Raw genomic sequence first — 23,425 nt, forward strand, 5'->3', positions numbered from 1 at the left:
GTTCCAAAAAAAAGGTTGTGTATGTATAAGGTTCCCCTCCGACGGGAGGATCAGATATAAAATACAGTTTGCACTTAAGTGTCACCCGCAGTCTCAGCTTTCTCAACCCGACCCTGTGTGCATTGTTTTGGTTTAGAGAGACTTGTGTTCTTGTGTTTGTTTGGTTAGGTGACCGTTTGAGCTAACAAGAGCCATCCTCCAGAGCATGTCGTCGTATGTCGTAGTGAATGCATATATGTATGTGCCTCGTGTATCTACAACTTCCTGACGAGACCCTTTCTGACAAGGTTGTTGGCTGGATGTGACTTTCCCTGCCATTTTTCTTCTTGATTTCTCATTCTGATGACGAACCGAGTCTTCCTATCGTACATCGTGTATGTACTACCTACGATTTTGGGCAGGAACTAGGAATCACCGCCAAGTAAAGACAGATTTCCCACGAGAATCCACAATATGAGCTTCTTGTTGCCTCCTCTTCTCCTAACTCATATTAACTGTCGGACAGAAGAGGCCAGAGAGACTATCTCTCCTGCCCTATGTACTTATGTACTAGTCGTGTAGTATGTACTATAGATTTCTCCACTCTCATATCAAATCATGCCCACTACATAAACACTGCCGGGTTCACCCTCTGCTGCCTTCTTCAGAAGAGAAGGAAGACGGACAATAAACTAAACATGGAATGATGAGCATCAAGATACAGCCCCCAGAACGCTTCACTCGCAGAAATCATAAATGTGGAAATATATTGTACAAGAGACAAGTACTCCACAAAACCTGATGATCTGAGTGGTTGACTTTTTCAAAATATTCCATGATTTCATTATTTTGATGTGGAGAATCAAGGTTGACTCTGAACATGAGACACATATATATTCCATCATGTGTGGAGCAGCAGCGAATAAATTGCAGGTTTGGAAATCTCGACTCCTTCCAGAATTCTTTAGAGAAAAAGTGCGCCGAGGTTTCAGATTCCCACAGATTGTGACGAAATTGGTCAAAAAATGACACGAGACAAATCATCTGCCAGAGATGAAAATAATAAGGCCTCTGAGGCATTCTCAAACCTTCGGGAACCCATGAATTTATCACCATCAACCTTCATTTTTTTTATCTCTCTCTCTCTCTCTCTCTCCATGATTTCCACAATTTATATACATATGGTTTCAACACCAGCAGAAGAGTTTCAGCAGATGCAACACATTTACGCCTAGCATTCCACAACATGCTTATTGGTCTGCTCCTTATTGAGTGTTTTTGCGTTAGCCAGGCAAGTAATAGGGTGAGCAGGCTTAAGTAAATGTTCCATATTTCATAATTTTAGAATATTTTCATCCCCTCAAAACTACAAATTCATACACAACATTTATTTTACAGAAAATGATGCCAAGCATAAGCAACTCGTAATTTACAACTTTGTATTGCATTCACAACTCATCATCACTTATGTCATAATGCGAAGCGGGCTGGTATGTATGCAGCCTTAGAATGTGCAGCTAGGTGCCATTTGTGTGGTGTTCGCTGCCTGTTCTTGTCCCAAGCCTGTTCAAATCCTAACTAATTTTAGAGCAATTTATTATAGAGCTAGTGTTATTAGCTGGGGTAAGTTTTGGAGTATCGGACAGCAGCTGCAGTGTTATTGCTTCCATTGACTCGACTCTGACTGAAATTACTATTTCATGTGGAGGGAAAGTGAAAACTCGTCATGTGCTCACTCTCTCTCTCGCTCTCTCCTCAGCATAGGATTGCATGCACGGCTAAATGTGAATGATGGAAACATTGCTCTACTAACAACCAACGCATGAAGGTAGATTGGATATCCTCGTATGAAAGGAAGATCACCAGATATCTTGCATGGAAAATGTTCCGCATTCCATCTTTTCAATCCCTACAGAAACATAGTCATAGCAAAATCAATGAAATTCTGCAGAGTTTATGAATTCTGAATCATGCTACTCCCACACTCGTACATATGTATGTACGCACATATTTGCTGCTACATACCGCTTTTAGTGGTGTCACAAGCACCATCTCATATTTTACTACCATCATAACATTTCACGCCAATGCATGCAACATTTAGACAGAGCCCACACACACTATACTGATGAAACGGGCACATTTGTCTAATTATCGGTAAATCCATGGTAAAACGCGTTTACTTCATCGTGTTCGTGTTGGTTCAATCATAATTTTAAAATTTGACAGTTTGATTCGATGTATCCCGCAGCTACTTGGGAGAGAGTTTGGTCATGAATTACTGAAAATGTGGACGGGATAGAGATTCAGCACCCAAATGTCAACATTGGAATCAAAAGGGATTATTGGAAGCTGCTTGCTTTGCTGTCTTGCTAATAGGGATTCAAAGTTCGACCACAACTGCTTGCTTTGTGCATCTAGAAAATGAAATCCATTAACGGGGCTGGTGGGGGATCACATGTTCCGTGTTTATGCGAGTGAGAGGGTCATTAACAGAGCTGTAAATGAGAGTGAATTGCGTCCAAGTAGAATTAGCCATTTCCCATTACCTCGATCCTGTCACAACTTTCACAGGTAATAAAGAGCACACAAAACTTGCTGCAAAAGTGATTCCAAAATTACATTATTGCTTCTGTCAACTCGCACGAAGAGTTCCAAACTATGTACTTAAGTATGCACTTTGAACAACAGGATTTATATAAAAAATGGTTATGCTTCGTGGGCCCATTAGTTAAGGAAAATGTCGATGGAGGCATGTTGAGATGGAACGTTTCGGAAACCTATTTTCTCCTTCTCATAAGATTACCGTGCTTAATAATTCACGAGGAAGCAATACTGCCCCCATATACGCTACATGCTGTGCGGTGCTACACATTATACAGTCTGCTATGACATGAATATTGAAATAATCTCCTTGCTCCGTACACTTGACACCACCAGCTAATATGTCAATCAGCCGTGCATTACACTATTATGCATGTTGAGCTACAAGAGAAAATATTATCCACGTAGATATAATTCTTAAGAGTAATTCAGGAAAATATCACGAATTTTTTGGTGCTTTCCTTGTCTGCAGACGAGAAAGAGGTAAACATACGTATACGTAGCAAAGCATGTTTGAGTTTGGTAGCTTTGGGTTGGATCGTGTGATCAGAGAGAGAGAGAGTGAGCATGGCGGAAGTGATGAGTTGTTGAACAGGGAAATAAAGTGAGGGGAAGGGTGGGATTGGAGCCGTGGATGGCATTTGTCCGTATGAGCAAAATGGTTGGAGAAGGGTTGTGAAAATTACTTCATAGATAAATTAAAACGAGAAGGAAAGGGGTGATTGATGAGACTCAGGTAAAGGTCGGCCGGGGCTGCTGTCGAGGAGAGTGAAGAAATCGATATTCCTCTCTCAACTTCCCCTTTCTTTCCTCCCAATGAAAACTCCGGAAAATGCGATACAATGAAATACCCAAACATCTAGAAAGGAAGGAAAGTATGATGCTTAGTGAAGACCGATTTCTTCTTTATTATATTCCTCTAATATATCAGTAAGGAATAATATGAATAAATCCTTTGTACTTTGCTTCACGTGTTAAATATCGCGACGGAGATAGCGTTTGGAGGAGGGTACACACGTGCTGTGGATCCCTTCAACCTTGAGAAAGGAGGAAGTAACACGTTCTCCTTGTAAAGTAAAGGATTGCCAAAAAGACAGTAACAAATTGTATTCCTCCAAAAGTCCGTCTCTTGACATGTAATAAGCGATGTTGTTAATACGACTGCCAAAGTGGACACGTCGTCGCATGCTACTACGTACGTACGCGCGTATGTATATATGTACACACGACAGAATCAGTGCAGCCAGAGCCTTGGAATTGTCTTTCACATTCCAGAGAGTAAGAGTGACAGAAGGGCAAATGGGAAACACGACAGAGCTTTGCTTTGTGACCGGCTACATGGCATCAGTTAAGACCAGTCAGGACAAGTGAAAGTGCCAAAAGCCTCCAACACTGTCCACCACTCAGTCCTCGATCAGGACTAGATTCCTGAGATAGGCCGAGGGATTGGGCCGAATGTGCGAGGAATCAGTGCTCTCCAATCAACATCATCATCTCATCGCCCCCAAAATCCAGTCTCCGCGTAGGTTCAAGAAAACCTTTGAATATTATCGTGGTCGCTGGTGAAGAGTGAAAGGACGAAAAACCATGAATTTCTCCACTGTCTTTGTGTATTCATCCGGAGAAGGTCGCAGCTCGACGGGACGGTAGGTTATTTTAAAGACGAGCCGAACCAGAAAAGGCAGTTCGCGAGAAGAAACTCTGAGCGAGAGAGTGAGTGAGATTGAGAAGCTGAGAAAGGCATCAAAACCGGTAGATGAGATTGTGATGGTAGATTATCAATGATGACGGGTAGGGATTGAAAGGGGACAGGACAAGGATGACAGACACTTAGTCCCTGGTTGTTCCAGTGCTTGCGCCCAAACAATTCCTTCCACCAACAGCATCAGCCACCACGGATTGGATGGGTCGGTCCGTCGGTCGGACTTCTTAATATAATCCTTTTGTTGCTTTGTGTGCTCCTCATTACATATATTCTAATGTCAGCCAGGGGCAGTGTGCATGGCTTCACGGGTAAGACAGAAGACGCAGGCAAAACCATGATTAACGACTGTGCTCCTCGTGTTGGATTTTGATTTTGAACATTATGCTTTTGCTGGTATTTACTGAGGCAACAAATATTAAAGTTTGATTATTATACGTAGCTAGCATCCATGTATCCAAGGCGTTTCGTAACGTCAAAGTAATGTCATTCTAAAATTGATCGTTAACCAATAACAATTTTGTTTGAAGTTAATGGGAATGAAAAAAGTACGGTGTCAGCCAATACAAAAAAGCTCAATGATAAACGCAAACTATTTACAGAATATTAATATGTATTTACAAAAGGCCACTCTCAGATGAGTGAATATAGTTAAGGTGCCATCGTCTGCAGGTTTCGGCTTTATGCACACGATTAGAAATTAATGAAGCCGGGCTAATTTCACCGTCCGTCCAATATCAACCAAAACACTTTCTCTGGGATGCAAAGTGTGCGAGTAGGGTACATGATATTGAATAATGCCGTGTTGTTGGATGTCGGTCTTGTTTGAAGACCTGATCGCAGCGTCAATTAGGTAAAGAAAGTTAATCAAGATCACAGTTCGTGGTCCCCAATCATTCCTTCGATCCTCTCTGATGTCAAATACAGGCGTAGGCTTAATTAGTCTTCCCTGCGATGGTGGTTGTGTTAATAATGCCACGCAGCCATGTTTTATTTTGTATTCATTCACTAATCACGAAAATGTTGTGTGTAGGAATATTTTGGGTAATTTTTTCCCATTAAAAAATCGCCCAAAAGAAATAAAAATTCAATCACAATAAAATTAGAGAAAAAAATAAAACTTGCAATAATTTATTCCATGAATACCTGTACGTATGCAAAGTATGGAAGCCGCGCCTCAGGATGGAATAAATTGAAAATATGTGTATACCTGAATAGTTAGTACGATGATCTAGAAATGGTTTTATGTATGCATCGTCTCATTATAAATGAACATCAGTGCGCGTATAACCATCTCATGTTCTTCATTTTTTTCGAAATTGGTATGGACACTAACCTATCCATTATCTGTGATCCGAGCGGAATAAAGCAGTTTATCCACCACCAACTGTTTATATAATGACGACAGGATTGAATTTTTGCGTGCAACAAAGATATGAATGGAGTGGCAGTTATTTTAAGGTATGTCCACCACCACTACCATCATCATCATTGCGGAAGAGGAAATTTAGGCGTGGTCGATACCTCGAGTTCCCTATAATTTTCTCAATTTACTTTGATTATGAGGAAACTAACCCCGACCCTGGGCAAAATCAAATCTCCCCAAATACCGAAAATAGTACTGGACATGTAGCACTGCACTGCACGTCGGAGATACATGGATTTAGGTCCTCTTGTTAAGGATTGTTGAACTTTTACCCTCCTTTGACCAGTATAAATTCGCTCGAACCTTGCAATAATTTTCTAACAGAATTATTTCAAATCATGCTAATAATTTTGTGATTAAATAGGAACAATCAAATTTCAAAATAATTTTTGCTTCCTACATAATTATGAATTGGCATTTACTTTGATTTCCGGAATGTGAAAGTATTCATAAAAAGGTCTTTGAGCAATTAACTTGAAACTATATATTTATATCCAATCAACGGACCAACTTTGTAGTTAGGAATCTTTTAATCAAATAGATCAACACTGACGTGTCCTACTTTTGAGTGCTTTGAAATAACAAAGTAAATAGTTGTCCATGGCCTGACAAAGTTGTGTTATACTTTTCGTAAATTTTGCACACAGTGATGTTATGTACACTGCTACAACTGCGTCGTAAGAGTAATTGCATGGGTAGAGAGGCCATTAAATTTGTTTGTTTAAAGCAGCTTATTTGCAAATTTTTGATCCAGAGTTCAAGATACAGTCAGACTGATAGGAAAACGCAATGCATCAAAGCGAGCGTGGTTCACCCTCCGAAATACCACTAACGAGTTATTATTCCCGTCACACAGTTAGCGAGAAAGACACGAGCGAAAAGCTCTGGGTTGGCTCAAATCACAAAAACGCTAGAGAAGTTGGGAAGGATTGGGATTAGAAGTCAAATTTGTGAATCGTCGAAGAAGCGACTGCTGCTGCTGCTGGGATGATGCCGATGGATTCGGGTTTGATTGAATCTCAGGGGATATATTGCATTGGCTCAAAGTGAAAGTGAGGCTAAGCAGGCTAAGACTGTTTAGAGTTTCTTACTTCTATTTATACTCAAAATGTCACGAAAGCTCAGCCAAAGTGCGTATCTCGACGAAGAAGGAGAAGAAAGCAGGAACGGAGAGAAAATTCCATTAAAGACCAAGCAAACCACCGCTACATAGTCTTTCCAATTCTGAGCAAGCAAGTCCTACTCCTACCAGGCTGTGGGTGGGTGGGTGGTGAATGGGTGGGTGGCTGAGTTGTGTATTGATGGAGTGGATGTGGTAGTACCAACCAGATAGATAGTTCTCCTTACTTTTCTCAACGACATTTGTGTCATATCATAAACCAGAAGCACTCCAACAACGCCACAAGACAGAAAGACACGGCTTTGACGAGGAGAGGAACCTACTTCGAGCCAATATCTTCCAGTACAAAAACCACCCACTGCAAAAATTGCCTGCACATTTCAGCACACAACAAACCACCTTTGTTTGCAGATCAAAAGGAATATTTAGAAATGTTGAACCTACTACTCGAGCATTGCCTTTTCCACTGCCAAGCACTAATGCAATGTATATATATGCATTTCAAACTCAGTCAAAAGCCAGAACCAATATGGAATAGAGTCGTTGTTACAGATAAAAGTGTCTGCAGGAATGGATCGTCCTTCCCTTCCACCCCCAAATGTGCAGCAGTTCCACTTGGTGGAACACGACCAAGAAGAAGTTTTAAACTAAACGTCGAGAGAAAGTTGAAACTAACAATAATGGGAGTGGACGTAGTAGTGCAAGAGTCAGAATTAAATAAAGGGCAGCAGACAGCCCATAAGCTTCATCGGTGGTTTGTTTTACCAAGAGCAGCGTGTATTTAGAGTCAGAGGCGCAACCACACAGTCCAACGATAACCGACGAAACCAAAGTTCAGGGATGCAGTAGCAGCAAGAAGCAAGGAAAATAGCGATACTGATGTTCTTATCTTTCCACAAAAATCAATACAACATGATATTGTTCACCCATCAACTCTGTGTGTAGAGACACGTTGCATGATGTGATCTGACTCCAGTGATAGAGGGGAATCTCATCGTTGAAACGTCTGCTAATGCAGCAGCACTGTTACAGATTTCTTCAATCCAGGTCATTCCGTGGAATAAAGGACGACCACACGATTCATGAATCGAAAAAGCACTCATCCTCTTGTCTCAGTTCAGACTATAAATTGTGTCGGAGAGGGGATTGAACTGGTAAGGAACGAATGTATGTAATGAGAGGTTTGTTTTTTCCCTTCTTGTTCACCTCCAGGAGGAGTTCTTGGTGGATGCAATATTCTCAATCGGAGAAAAGAGACCAGTTACATTGAGACTTGGACGTTGAGAGAAATCATAGTCAAGGAAAACGCTGATTGCCTCCGACTCAGAGAATCAGGCCAAAGCAGCAGCAGCATCAGACCTGCTTCCTCCTCCGTCTGCTTTGTGAATGGAAAGGGCGAATCTTGATTTCGATACATACATCCACACGCAGTGATCTATTGGGGAGAGAACCACCAAGAAATGAACGACCTCCATTTTTGGTTGTTTGATTTTGATTCGGTTCACTGCATTACATGTTGTGTGCTGCTGGATTGGATGGATCGCACATTTCACACTTTATCACATTTTCCTCGCCACAGTCAATATATCTTCAATCAACGCAAACACAGGTTTGTGTCAGTAGTGTGGTTGGTTGCACGTCTAAGAGCAACAATAACAAAACCCTCGCATGCTTCCACTTGCATGTGCCTCGCTCTGATTTATGTATCTTCCGAAACTATGGGTGATAGCAAGCAATGTTGCTTGCTGCTGCCTTTCTTGTGGTCGGCAATATTTTTGCCTGTTTTGATTTACTTGGGCTAAAATAAGGAGATAAACAGGAAGCAAAGCAAACGCACAAATATGCCACGCGAAAATTACATCAACCACAAAATACTTGATAGAATACCACGAACTACTTAGAAATGAAATACATTGATGTGGGATTATTTCCCAGTATTATCAACCCTACGCACACACTCATTTCTAAATAAATCCCACAAAATGCAGGGGTTAAATTATAACAAATTGTGCATATTTAAGCCTAGAATTAGGACACCACTTTCTACCCAACAAAAGGTGAAAATTGTATAAAAATGGATGACCCTACGAATTTTTTAAGGACGCATTATTGGCGATAAAATTATGACAAATCATAATATCCTCACTTATGTATGGGGAAGGAATAGCCTGAGCTGAGAATTCTCGAGGAGAGAAGATTCCCTTAGGTGGACGACCAAATGGTTAGCTTGCCTCTGCTGCCAGGAGAAGTGGGACCGTTAGGAAGATGATGGGAGAGAGGAGAACGAACGCAAACTTCTGTCTCCATTCAAGTATGACTTAATGTTATTACAGAAATCCGCTCGTCTAGGAAGAAATTTTACTTTATGTGGTAATTTTTGTAAATCAGCAAATTAGCTTGCTGAACAAGAAGGAGGATGTAGCCAAGCAAATTCTCCTTTTTCTCTCTCCTGCTCCTCCAACTTTGCGAGTGAGTGAGTGAATGGAAGTGTTTAAATTATTTATGGATTTTGACTAGGCTTAAATTATGCAAACTATTGGGTTTAGCCAATTCTTAAAAGCTGCCAAGTTGCATGGGTTGACTTAACGGTCAAAGGTTTAAATTGTGGGAATTTTCCTACTTTCCTCAACTTTTATTCCTTCCAGCCAATTCGCACTTCGTCTCGATACTACTTTCTCCATCAGCAAAACATTCAGCCGACTTAATCCTCCTCGTCTTCTCTTCTTCTTTCTCATCTCGTACATCCTCGGGTCCTAGTTGGTGGCCATGTGGTAGGGAAGATATTCCTTCAAATCCACGCTCCCAGCGACTTTCCAACATGAGCTTGTAGCTTCTATCCCATCCCGATAATTATCTTTAATGCGTACTTAAAATTTAAAAGCCAAAAATATCCCAAGGCGGGTTAGATAGAAATCCATTAAGGTAAGAATTTTACCTCGGCAACTTTGTAGCTTACTGTCAAACTTTGGTCAACAATAACCATACTCGTTCCCTCATCGCATTCTCTTCTAAATCAACTTTCACTTTTAAATGATTCCCAAAGAAGAATTACATAAATACAAATTGCACGTAAGCTCAGGGCAGATGATGAGTCCAAGAAGTTCCTTATGCAATCCGAGGAGCTTAGATTTAAGAGGATATGTCTCGTTTGAGTAGGAGGACGACTCCGGTTAGATAAGTTGGACTTGGGGCAGCAGAAAGGGTGAAAGTCATGACTGCATGCGGCAATCCCAACTCTTTCTCCCTTTCTGCGCACACAAAGAAAAAGAAATGTCCAAGTCTAACTCAAACTTGAGTGAATTCAGCAATATATTAAAAGTTTGAAGATGAGTTTAACCCAACTTGCAGACTTTCACTTTCTTGGCGGAATTTCGAGAGAGAAAGAAAATGTGGTATTGTATTGTGATCGGATGATGGCACAGATGAGTAGAATGTCCACTCACCATGTCCCAGGTTTGCAATTTCCAGCAGTGTTTGGCATAAAATATAATCATTGCATTTCTCCTGAAAGAACTCGCAAATTTGAACCAACTTCACTAACCAAAAGCATCCAACGTACATATGTACGTCTCCCACAAACTTATGGATATTCATTTACTTACCGCTATGATAATTTACATGCTATTTTTGTTTTACTTGTTCCGCACATAGTCCAACAGCCTAAAAGTCCTCGCCACGCGTTTCTACGTGTAGAATGAACTCTGGAGAAAGTTACATAACCCGTGAGAGCGAGAGAGAGAGGGCGAATCTGACTCCACCAAAGCCTCCACCACTTTGGAAGGAAGAAAGGTAACAGCAGTAGCAGCCACCTCAGTCACTATCATCAAAAATCATCACTGCTACCACCCACCCCACCAACTTTTTCTTTCTCTTACTCGTATCCCATCACCATCGACTGCGGACGAGGAGGAGGAAGTGGTATAAGAAAAACCATGCGAAACAGGAGAGCATGAATGTGTGTGGTAGGAGTCGAGTCCAAGTTAGAAATCGTGAATACCCAAATCTTTTTATCTATCTGGCAGTTTCGTCCAACTGATACGGAATTCACCGCCACTCGGAGGAAGACGCACCACCACCAGGCTTTTACTTCCTCCTCGAGCAGCTCTCCTTGTCTCTCCACCCATCTCTGAGGAGCATCTTTTAACCAACGTCTTTTACTCGGTTAACGAAAGAGTTTTGCAATAAGAGAGTCTTATCGCGGTTTCCAAAGTCCGACATTTTCATTCCCTTTATTCACTCCCAGCAGCCTAGTCCCCCCATTTCCTTCGTGGTGTACTCACTCTTCTCCTGGTGACGGAGTGGAGATGAATTTTTCAGAAACCGTGGAATGCCAAAGCCAAAGCCGCAAATCCACACATTTTATCCCAAAACTAACCCAAACGATTTGATCCGTATTCTTGATCTGGATGTTCCTAGCAGTAGAATAAGTAGCTGTCTGCCTGGCAAACAAGCTTTCGTACGCTTTCACCAACACTTCTTCAATAATAAATTTTACAGCGACTGGCTCCACTAAGGTGGCAGAGCAAACTGTAGTAGGAGGAAAAATAGACCAAGGAGGAAATGGTGAGACCCAACTTTTGGGGGGTAGGATTTTGTGTGTGAAAGAGATATATCTGTCCATCCATCTATCACTATCACTCCATCCCAGTAGTGGATTTTTCCACAGTAATTCTCCATTCAATTATTATCTCATCGACACAAATGACAAAACATGAAACTTGGAAAATAACGGCACCTAGCACGGCTCACAATTTGGATTTTTAACGTGTTCCATTAACACGAGTTGGGAAGTGAGAGTGATGACGAGAGAGCCGGCCGGGTGTACAATGTGATGTGTAGCAACTGTATTTACGCTCCGGCTTTCCCTTCCTCCCTCATTCTTGGTACTACGAATTACTAAAAGGATGAAGGGGATTCCCGGCTGGGAAAGAAATGAAACGTTGTGTGTAAGAAGAGAGATAAAAAGTGAAAGCCAAGTTAAAATAACTTGGATGAAAGATCGATTGGTGGTGGGATGACTTAAACTGTATACACAACATGATAGGTGCGTATACGTATACAAATTCTTATGTATAGAGACCATCACAGGATTGAAAAACAAACTTACTGAAAACTGCATGTCGCTAGCATTTTGTTTTTGATAAAAGATTTATCAATTTTATAATCTGGAATTGCATAGGAAAAGACTCGAAAATTTGTCCATTTCGTCTACCTGTTCATAACAGGATAGATAAGCTTTAGATGCTTTATATGCTTTTTTATCTGCTGCTGACAATTTTAAATCCTAACTTTGAGCATGAGAGATTTACGATATAAATACATTTTTCAAATAGCATTTCCAACCACTTTGTCCTTTTTCTATGATTACGCAACAAATAAATACACATTTTACATATATTTTAAGCCGAAAAGAATTTAGTGACTTTACTCAATTAAGTTAATACTTTAAGCGTCGACCTAGAAATTAACCCCCAGCAGCTCATCCATCTTGTCATGTGGCAATCAGTCTAATGAGAGACCCAATTAAGTCCACGTTAAATGACATACCTTCTGATAGCCATCCATCTCATTTCTACATGCATAGACAATTTGTGTATAAAAAATAGAAAATAAACACCAACCATGCATGTCAATTAAACCACATCAAGGTTGACAGGATCAACAAGACCTGAACTTAATTTCCTATGACTGTGATGGAATACCGTAGTTGAGGATTTTTTTTTGCTGCTGGCTGTTACATCATTTATTTTTTGATGTTCCAAATCCAAACCTACAAATCAATCTTTGTTTGTTTCTCAATCTGAAGTGGTTCCTTTCATCCAGGAAAAAAAATCTATATTCATAACAGCAAAGCCATGAATATTGTAAACATCTCATTTCCAGAAGTTTTGTGAGAAGTGCAGTGGAACGCAATTCAAAATCCAATTCAATGCCACACGTGCATCAAGCCAGACCTTCTTCCTCAAGTCGGACGCAGAGAGGGGGTGGATGACTGACTGACAAAGTCAAATCCCACACCGGAGCCAGAACCGAAGAGAAATAAATGCTCAGGAACGAACCAACTGCACAATGGGAAAGTCAACGGACCACTTTCCCCGTAAAACTGCATCGTGGAAATGGACCTGCAGATATTACGGAGGAGGAGGAGGATGTATGTCGCGTTGCACGTTTCTTAGAGAATGACAGTTCGGAAATGGAATGGATTTCACTCTTCTTTTTCTTGTGCTTCTTCCAAAGGTTTCCTTCTCAATGCCCCAACCACTCAAATGCTCTTTAGGATTTATTTAGGGAGCAAGCAACCAATTATTCAAGTGAAGAAAGACATAACTTACAGAGTGCAACATAAAATTAAAAAAGACAACCGTACCCTAAAAGTGCCCTGTGTGGGGAGAAAGTGTGCGAAACGCGTGGGTGCGTCGCCTCACAAAGGCTGTGTGCTCCCCAACTCTAAAGTCTAAACTGACATGAAAAAATGGTTCCAGGTCTGATATTTGTCTTGGAGGAGGATTTATGGTTTCGCATACAGCATTTTGTACCTTGGCTCATCCATCCTATTTCTGTGGCGGATGGGCGATGGAGAACTTACTGCCGGCTGGCTCTCTGTGGTTGTGTGTGGCAGTGTCACCGCTATAAACCGTCCTCACTTTGTAATTACACGGTTGCAAACGTCACTCAACGTACTCGAGGACGACACTTCTCATTGTCGCTGTCACACCATTACCAATAAAGCAGTAAGGCGGACCTCCTCCACTTCCACTTAATAAATACGAACGTGCCAGGCGTAATGTGCTCATCCTGCTTGTGTGACATCGTATATGGCAGAGGATCCTACGTCTCTTTCTCTTCACGGGACGGGGACCGAGTGTCAGTGTCACGCTAACAGCACTCTCACTTACTTGGAGTACATTATCACCCTTCCGTTAAATAATTTCTTGCTGCTTTTACCTTCCTCCGACAATAATCCGCTGGTCCCTCATACTTTAGGCTGGGAGGGCTGATGAGGCTCAGCAATATCCGACTTATTAACGCAGTCGTCCCAACAGAAAAACGCGACGATTAGCGAAATTGGTGTTTTCATATATGAGTGAATGAATAAAGAGGAAATTATAAAGCAAGTGCTCAATTGCATATTATTCCTGCTCATGTATACGTACACGCATCACGTGCCATTTAATTATTTAATTGCGTGCAGAGCTATAGATAGCTCGTTTAAAAATTCAGCAGCACATATACACAACTTTGGCTTTATAAGTAGGATACATGTGCATAAGTTCCCTGACACTGCATAGAATATGTATCCAACACATTTCCGTATGTGGGTTATTTGGGCAATAGGCGAAGAGAATGCAAAACCCTTCGTATGTATCCAACAGTTCGGAATTAGGCACACAATGACAGCAATATATTACTCAAAGTACGGCCGAGGAAGATGAAGCTATAGGAAGCACTCGACTGACTCGGCCAAGGAAAAAGGAACCAACCAGCAGCCTCGCCAACGTTGAAAGAAAGTTCTCCCGAGTATGAAAAATTACACTTTAGCAAGGCCTAAAATAAGACAATATTGTTGGTGCGAGCCGTGGTGGTGGTGGAGGTGGAGAGATTAGTTAGTTATACTCCAAGTTGAGAAGAACTGACATTTATTTTTCTCTCTTTCTCTCCATATCCTCATAGCGTCTTTATCCAATTAGGCGTTATTTGGTTCCGGATGCGGCCCATCCAGGCCTCATGCATACCTCGCATCGCGATACACGTGCATATGGCTCAGCATATAGTTATGCATCTGGGGGAAAAGGGTTGTTAACGAATGACGACGATAAGAATTATGGCCTTTCTTTGGAAGAGAATTTGAGACTGGGAGAGGAGAGGAAGAGGGTGGAAATAAAGAGCAAATTTCTCTCTGCAAAACCAACAACGCGGCTTATTCATATTGTTACTTGACTTGCTTTCTATCATCATTTCCTTGAATTATAATAATAGGACACCACCACACATGCACACCAAGACGGGACGGATTAAGCCTCCCTCTCACTCCTATCCCTATTCCTTTCGTGGTGAATAGCGTGTGCTATACCAGTGCGGAAGAGATCTACTTCAAGAATTGCTAAGTTATGGTAGTTGGGAGTGAGCAGCTTAGCAAACGAGTGTAACAAAGGAAATAAATATTCCTTAATTTTCTCTCCCACTTCATTTCTCTATTCGGATGGAGAGGTCCGGAAAGGTTTTAATGATGATTTAGGCAGAGCCGAGCAGACTTCTTAGCATTCAACTTCTGTCAGGAGAAAGAAGATTAGAGGCAAAGGTATCGTTCGTACTGCTACCAAATACATACTCGAGAACCAGAAAGTGCTACATATTTATTTTTACACATACATAATTCGTTCGCGGTGCTATTTATGACGGTATTCAGCAATACAGTGATGGAATCGTGAGTCGTCAATAAGTTGCCTATTTGCATGCGGGAAAATAGCTCAGCCAGGTGAAAAGACCTACACACAGCTCTTCGATCGCAAGTGAAATACAAGAAACTAATTCAAATTTAAATTAAATTGGTCGAGACAAACCACACGCCGTACATGCGCTGTAAGAAGAAGATTGTGGATGCATGCATGACACTAACCCAGACGGGATATGTAAATACAACATATGAAGTATCCGATACGCTGGGTTTACCCAGACCAAACTGTTTACGGCCAAAATTTAATGCTCAAGACGAAATTTTGTCCTTAAGACTACTAGATAATGCATTAGCTTACACGTAACATTACATCATGCAAGACTGTGAAAAATAGAAAAAAAGGAAAAATTTTAAGCTGCACTTTCACCCTCGTTTATAATAACCAAGACGGAGACGGTTCATCGCAATAAACTTTATAAAACTGGGATAAAGGAAAGTAGCAGGAGGAGCAGCAGGCAATAAGACGAATCCGGTGCCATCGTCACCCGCAGCAAAGATGGAGTGCTCACACGGAGATTGGCAAAAAGGACAAGGCGACCCGACCGATGGAGGATTGAGAGGGTAGAGACAGCGAAAGGGTGAAGGGAACGACTTTCCTTGGGAATCCAGTCACCTGTTCTCCACCTTAAGCTCTCTATTTGCTTCTCAATCCCCGACTAAATTCCGGCCTCCAAAGAATTCTAAACCTAAACCGTCGACACATCCTCCAGGTTTTATTGCAATCTCACTCTCTCTCTCCCTCCCTCGGCTATGGCACACGTGATACGAGCAATTCTGATCATGTATCGTCTCACCTGTTTATTTTATGAGTAGGGTGACAACGAGTGTACAGTTGCATTGGGAGAAAGCGTCCAGGATTGTTATGACATTTGGACACCACTTGTGGGGTGTCGCTCTCCCAGATTGTTGCTGGTGAACTTTCTCTTCTTCTCCTCAAGTTGGGGTATATAAGGAAGGATTTATTTTAAGCAGAAAACCGTTGGTCGTTTTTTTGCAAAAGTTGTGGCAGCAATAAAGTTCATTTTATTCGGGTTTATTCATGCACAGGGAATTTTGTGGTGGTGGTGGAAAGGAAGCCGGTGAAGGAAGACAGTGTTGAAGAAGAAGCTGCTGCTGTTGCTGAGCTGATTCCACAAATACTACTCAGTTAAGAAATTCTCCAGTTAACGCATCGCCACTAAGAACACGTTCGTAAAAGTAAATCTGAATCTGCGAAGAAGGGGAAATAAAAGCAGCAGTCTCTCCAGAGAGATCCCCATTATTCCAGCCCAAAAAAACCTTTTCAGTCTTTCGCCTTCAAGTAAGACCACTGCTTCATGCATGCACCTGTTTATTTACGTGTGTTGTCTTACGATAAGGAGCTACCAGTTTATTATTTGGTCGAGAACGCAAAACTTTATGTTACCTCAAAATTTTGAGTTGCAAGAAATAAAGGGGATACGTATGTACGTACTTCGCTGGGGTTGACTCAGGTTTACTTCTCTCACCACAAATTAGACAATGCTGAGGTGAAGTAGACGGCATTATACGGTCTGCTGCAGCTTTATCTCACACTGAATTTTATGATCTTGCAAAGAATTTAATTCCCTATGAAATTTTACATTATTTTATTAGTTTTTTATTACAAGAACCTTAGAAACTGAACTTATTGTGGCTGTGTAAAATCATATTGATTGACAAATGTGAAGGTAAATTGGCAGAATTTAAAAAATTGAACAAGCACGTCACTATCACTTGGCCGCATCGCAACACCACAACAACCACGTTCTGGGATAATAGCTCCGCGTTCATGAAATACGATAGGCCAGGCCATTAGATCAGTGAACTGTGTTCCATGCATTGGTTTGGCACGGGATGGGCTGACTCCTTGAACAATCTCATCTCATCTGAAATACGAGGAATGTAGAAGCGGAAACCCTTTGCTATCCATGGAAGGAGAAGAAATGCGGTGGTATCGGCGGCGGTGGTGGAGAGCATGGGGAAAGAGAGTGTCATGTAGTAATGTCGTTAACTTAACTGGAAGAGAAACAGAAGGAAAATAACAACCAACAACAAGCCGTGAAATTGTCAGTGTAAGTACTGAAACTGAGTGCCAGTATAAACTTTATACGTTTTCTAAACTGCATTATTGCCAATGGAGAAGTAGAAGGGTTTAATATCATGTGGACCAGTAGATGCAGAAGCCATAAAGTAGACGATAAATTGAGCAGGACAGTTGAGTTAGAGCTTAAGGCGAGTTCAGCCTTCCCAAAGCACGTTTCCCACCAGCCTTGTTTGGACCCACCACCATAACCAAATGTCCGGCAGAGGAAGAAGTAATCGAGCTAAACCCTCAGCTTTCCACTCAATGCTTTATGAGGACGACCGACCTCAGTTAACATTAGCATGCAGTCCTCGACAAGTTCAAAGCTGGAGAAAGTAGTAGTACGTTGTATCTACATGGACTTCTTAAAAACACCCGCAACACAAAACCACAATGTTCGACGTGGGCGATTCATCCCAGAGTTTCCTGCTCATCACCTCCTCTTCGCAGAAATCCCTCCATGAAAACTTTTAGAAAGTTAGCTTGAGGTTTGATCAATCAGCCGAGTATCAAAATCTCATCATTTTTTATCAAACCCAACTTTGAAATTAAAAGCAATGTTGGGCCATGAAGGAATTTATTATTTAGTCAGAAGACAACCTACATCAAATGCTAACACGACTTTATGTATGCTACAAAAACTAAAATGCTTTGGTGGAGTAACGATCCTTTCCTGTCAGACTTGATCACCCGCAACAAACCTCGAAGGAATTTTATCATGTTTGTTCATGTGGCTCTCTCCTCCCTACGTCTGTACATGCATGCAACCACTCCTATTTACTTCCTCTCCCACACCACACAGGTAACATAAAAGTGAACCGAATGACTAAATTTAAAACCACCGCAGAGGAGGCAGCTCTACTTTCTCCAGGTGTAGGAACCTCTTAAATAGATTTAGTAGTAATAAAGTTGGAGTCTAGGGCCGGGAGACCCATCGCCTCCTCTCCCTCCTACACACCTCCTCCTCGTCCTACAGAGATGCAGATGCCAAGACTTGCACCACCAGCCAAGGTTCCTCATACTTAATCCAATCTCTGAACTTGAATCCATTGTAAAATACTGCTCGTGCCCGAGTAAAAAATAAGGCCCGCATGTGTGGGTGGCAGGCAGGAGAAGTTTGACTTCAAAAAATCCAGTCGCAGTCAATTTCTAGTTTTATAAATCTTCCATAAACTTTACACTTGACTGAATTGAGGCGAAGGCAGATAATCATTCCCGTTGTCGTTCACCCAGAGTAGACGTAACGTGGAGAAGAGAAATGGAGGAAAAAGTGTGCGTGGACGAAAATGCAAATTGACACGAATTGAATGTACATAAGAGCACTCACTCTAGATCACAATGCATTGATCGGATCGCATTTCTTTCAAAGTGCAGGTGAGCAGTGTGACTGGAGAGAGAAAGTTTCTGACTCGGCACTGATACATCAATTGATTTTTAAAAGTTTTACCCAAATTGCGTAAGGTATAGAATTTTCACTCCATAGCGTTCCAACGACACAAAGGAATGAGTCGAGTAGTGCACGGTGGTTGTTGTGAGTGAATTGGTTTATCATACCCACAACATCATCATAATCCTTTCGCTCCCTCCAACTCTTAACAATAAGCTGCACACAATGACGTTTCATTCACCCGTAATCAAATAATGTTTGTGTCAATGATACTTGTCAACTCGGGAGAAGAAGGTGAACACAATGCATTACAATATTGTAAATAGAGTGATTTTCATGCATAAATCATAACCATTCAGCCCTCAGAAATGGCATTTATTCATTTCAAGTCGTGTCTAATGTGGAGATTCATTCCTTTTGCGGCAGTGTTGTTGTTGTTATTAAGTGATGATCATTGTTAATATGGAGTAGCAATGCAGTGCCAGTCAGGGTTAGTGCCTGGCGCTGTCACCTTTCGATCTCTCCACAATTCAACCCCATTTCAAATGAATAAGTGATATGTTAAAGTTTACACCAATTTCCCATTATCCGCGTCTACCCACGCAGTTTAATTATTATGACATTACACAAGGATAGATCAGCGTACATCAAATTCTAGAAATCATTTCAACCCATCAAAATTTGTTGTTATTTACCATCTCTCCTGTTCAATTAGAGGCAGAACGAATTTCGACATTCAAATGGAATGTGCACTGGAAAAGATATGTATTTATCCTAAGATTTATAATCTAGAAGTTGTCGCTATTAATTAAGTTTGACGTGGTTGGATTAATACATACTTCTTCCATTTGAAGACTGAGTTTCCTCACCAGGAACCGTCGAGTCGAGATTAATGTGACCAGCACTAAACCAAAAGATGGGTGACACAACCAACTAACTTTGAGACATACATCGTGATGGTTTTGTTAAAAATAGAACAAGTTGTTAACGAAAAAGTGGATCATGAGCGACCAGTTTCAGTATATCCTACATCCTAAATCTTAAATTCAACAGGGCGAGACGAATAAAGACCGGCCAAATCGGACAAAAAAAAGAACCACCGGACGAGCAAAGTCAGTAAAAATCCGAGCCACATGTTGAGTTTGGTTGTCTAGATCTGTCGCTCTTTCCTTCCGTTCTTCTACCCTTCTTCTACATACTCGCTAACTCCTTGGCTCAAAGGAGAGCTGCTGGTCTTTCTCTCTCGTCTCCTGGCATCGCATCAAGCCAGAGAGTCAGAGATCGATGTCAAGTCACCTTCTTCTTCAAAGTAAAGACAGATGAGATGCATTCCGTGGGTTGCTTGGTCGGTCGGCCGGTCGTTGGCTGGTTTGCTTCTCTTCTTCTTTTTATCAATCACATCTCCCTTCCTTTTGTCAATTCTGAATCAAACCTCATCCCTCCTCCCTTCCATCAAAAGGAGGAAAAGAAGGTCATCCGCTACCAGAGAGAGCATATGGTGGACAGGGAAATAATTCAAAACTTTTTGGACAGGGATAGCTCAAAAAATCTCAATGGACACATCCAATGCTGTGTGTACCATACTCATTTCGAGTCGTCTCAGTCAGCCTCGGCTAGCAGATGGAATGGAGGAGACTTTACTATCTCGTCATTTGTATCTTAATTAATGACTACGATGGGTTAACCCCAACGTGCAGCAGGAGGACTGAGTGAATCTACGACTGTTTTCTCACGGATGTGCCAGACATGCTTTGCATTTGCAATAGTGAAGAGACGATAAAAAAGTGAGGCTTACCTTGAACAACGAGTTTGAGGATAGATTCTGGAAGTCGTCTGTCATTCACGAGACATTTGTATTCTCCAGTATCACCTGCTACAACGGGGTGGAAATTAAGGGCATACGTCTCCGAGTTGAGAGTCACCCTTTCCCGATTTTGCCAAACTGTCGTGCTGTCCCGTCGCAGCTCCACCAACTTGACATCCTAAATTGTTAAATTGCATGTTCATTAGTGAGCAGCGGGTGAAATGGGGTTGGAAATAAAGAAAGTGACCCTTTTTATTCGGAACCAAGACGAAGATTTTATATATTTATTACGAGATCGGTTGGTCAACAGTGTTACCGGGTACATATGTACATATATACACGTTGTACAAGTGTGCACATATACACAATAGGGCAAACAGGATCAAATTAAATAGTACCGCATCCAAGAATGTTGGTAGAAATGGTTGTATTATTTGTGAAAACATACGATTAGAAATGAAGGAATATATACTTTACATTTTCGAATTTTGTGAACTTTTCTCATGCAATAATCAGACGCGGATGACTGACTGGTGACTATATACACGTATGCACTACATACTACTTGGTTTGGCTATAAGTGCAAGTACAGTTTGCATACTTATGAGTTGGATAATCTGACTAATTATCACCACAAAGTAACACTGCCCTCCGTCAAGCGAGTATATTTTTCACCCTGGAAGTAATACAATGGCAAGATTATTGCGGCATTTAGCTGGTTGCAAAGGAATCATAATTTTTGCATGATGTGTGTTAAATAGAAAATAGTAGGTTGTTCAATTCTAATCCATTCGTACTGCCGGGTTCGTGCCCACTGGGTCGTTGCGTTTTGAAATAATACGACCAATTACAGTGGTTTCATGGACCTATATGCTCACCCACAATCAAATCATGTGGTGGATTTATGAGCCTCTCGTTTTGATAATTGTCATGCACCAAACAACAAATGAAGTTAAGCCGGAATTTGTTGAAAATCACATGACTGGACAACATTATTTGTATTTTTATTAGGCACACGCTAAACTCTAGTTTTGCAATCATGTACTTGAGCTTAGGCAAAATAAATTGGGGACAGTTTGCCTGGCCTGCTCTCACTTTCTTCAAAGTGCGGGTGTGGGAAGGAAGAAAGGAGTAGCAGCAGCCGTAGTCGCCGTCGTCGTCGTCAGTGGTGTGGAAGGCTTTAAGGTTATGGTTATGATATAACGATTATTAGCTGTTGACTTTAGTGTTAAGAAAAGCCATTTGATTCATTTCATGGTGCTCTAACAAACACCAGCAGGCCTTAGAACAGAGGACTGCCGTTGACTTATTAATTATTTTCCGGCACATGCAGTCAACTCCACCCCATAAAAGCTTAGTGGTACAACTCTATTCCCAACCAGACTCTGTGGTTGGATGTTTGTAAGTAGTAGGTGAATGATTTCTAATCATTCTCCCGCTCTAAAAACTAATTTGCCTGAGTAGTTATTGCACATCTTTTGGACTAAGTGCGAATTCCAGAATTTTGTACGACGACGACGACGACAAAGAAGTCATTTGCAGACGTGCGGATAACACTTGATAAGTTGTGGCGACGAGAACGACGACGGTATGCAATAGTCAATCGGCTAAAACTAATCTTTAAGAAAACTCCAACCACTCCAGCTCCTGACTGACTCAAACATTTCTTCTTTTTAAGCCAAGGACTGGAACTCGTACTTTTTCTTCTTTTTAGTGATTTTAACTGGTTTTTAGAATTGAGTAAATTTGGTCCAGTGCAGTTACCCTGACAATGGACCGACCGAACTAGGAGGCGAGAGAAAGGCGAGAGGAAGGATGGAGATGAGAGGCATAGTCGTCTGTGGATCCAATCGATAGCCCAACATTCGCATTCCCCATCCACGCTTTTCACTTGACTTCGCATTTAGCCAAATGTAATGTGATGCAATACCGTAAAGTACAGGAGAAAGAAAGTGAAAGTGCAGGAAAGCCACTTTTGACTTCCCTTCCCATTCCATTCTATTAGACGATTACTTCTCTTTCTCTTCCTCCTCAACTTTCCCTTTGTTCACCGGCTAACCCAACCAATCCCATCCACGACACTCCTCTCTCACACGATAAAACCACGCAACAAAGCTTAACCGACTATGCAAAGAAATTCAGCAAGTTAGTTAGTAAAAAGAGATCCACATCTCGGCAAAAAACAAATTGCGAAGGAGGGAGAAAGCCAAACTTTGTGTGTCCATGTGCGAACTCGGTCCCGTTCTCGGGCCTTGCTTTTCACACTAACTATTAATACGTGTGTTCCTTCCTTCCTACCCTTGAATCACGTTGCAATCATGGAACTAACGTAAAAAACGGTACAGAATTTTAACCAAATTCGGTCCAATACAGTCCAAGGTTTGCTATTTACAAAAAAAACTAGCCAAAGGCCCCCAAAGAACAAACCTTAAGACATTCAGAAGAGTGCTTTCACTGGAGAAAAGTATTTGAAATGTCAACGTGCATTATTATTTTATTTTTTATTTATTTTCCCGTAAAAGAATATGCGTTTATGTACGAGTCTTCCCGGAGCATAAAAATTTGTACCTGGTGGATCTAGCCAAGTCCTTAAAAGCTTCCCTAAACCCTACAGCATATCCTCTGGAGAAACCTCAGGAAATACATCGATTATCTCTCGAAACTGCATGAAAGCCAAAGTGTAGTAGGAAGTGCTGGAGGGGAACAATTCCACGAGGGAAAAGCGCCTTTAGCAAAGTCCCTGTAGCATGGTGGAGGTGTGTGTTGCTGCCTCCTGTGTCTGCATTCTTCTACAAAGTAGTAATATTAAGATGGCCAGAATGCGACCATTCAGAGGGCCTCGTCCCGGGTCAGAGATTTTGGATC

The 23,425-nt window shown here is 41.4% G+C and overlaps 1 protein-coding gene across 1 annotated transcript in view; it reads right to left on the reverse strand.

Moving 5' to 3' along the window:
- LOC110850773 (tyrosine-protein phosphatase 99A) overlaps positions 1 to 23,425 on the reverse strand; it is a 134,073-nt gene that overhangs the window by 68,368 nt on the left and 42,280 nt on the right. The window contains exon 4 of the mRNA XM_022098332.2: positions 20,552 to 20,738. Within this exon, the coding sequence (XP_021954024.1) occupies positions 20,552 to 20,738 (187 nt within the window). The remainder of the gene's footprint in view (positions 1 to 20,551; positions 20,739 to 23,425) is intronic.

Source organism: Folsomia candida, unplaced genomic scaffold (genome assembly GCF_002217175.1).
Source record: "Folsomia candida strain VU population unplaced genomic scaffold, ASM221717v1 Fcan01_Sc006, whole genome shotgun sequence".
NCBI classification, from domain to species: Eukaryota; Metazoa; Arthropoda; class Collembola; order Entomobryomorpha; family Isotomidae; genus Folsomia; species Folsomia candida.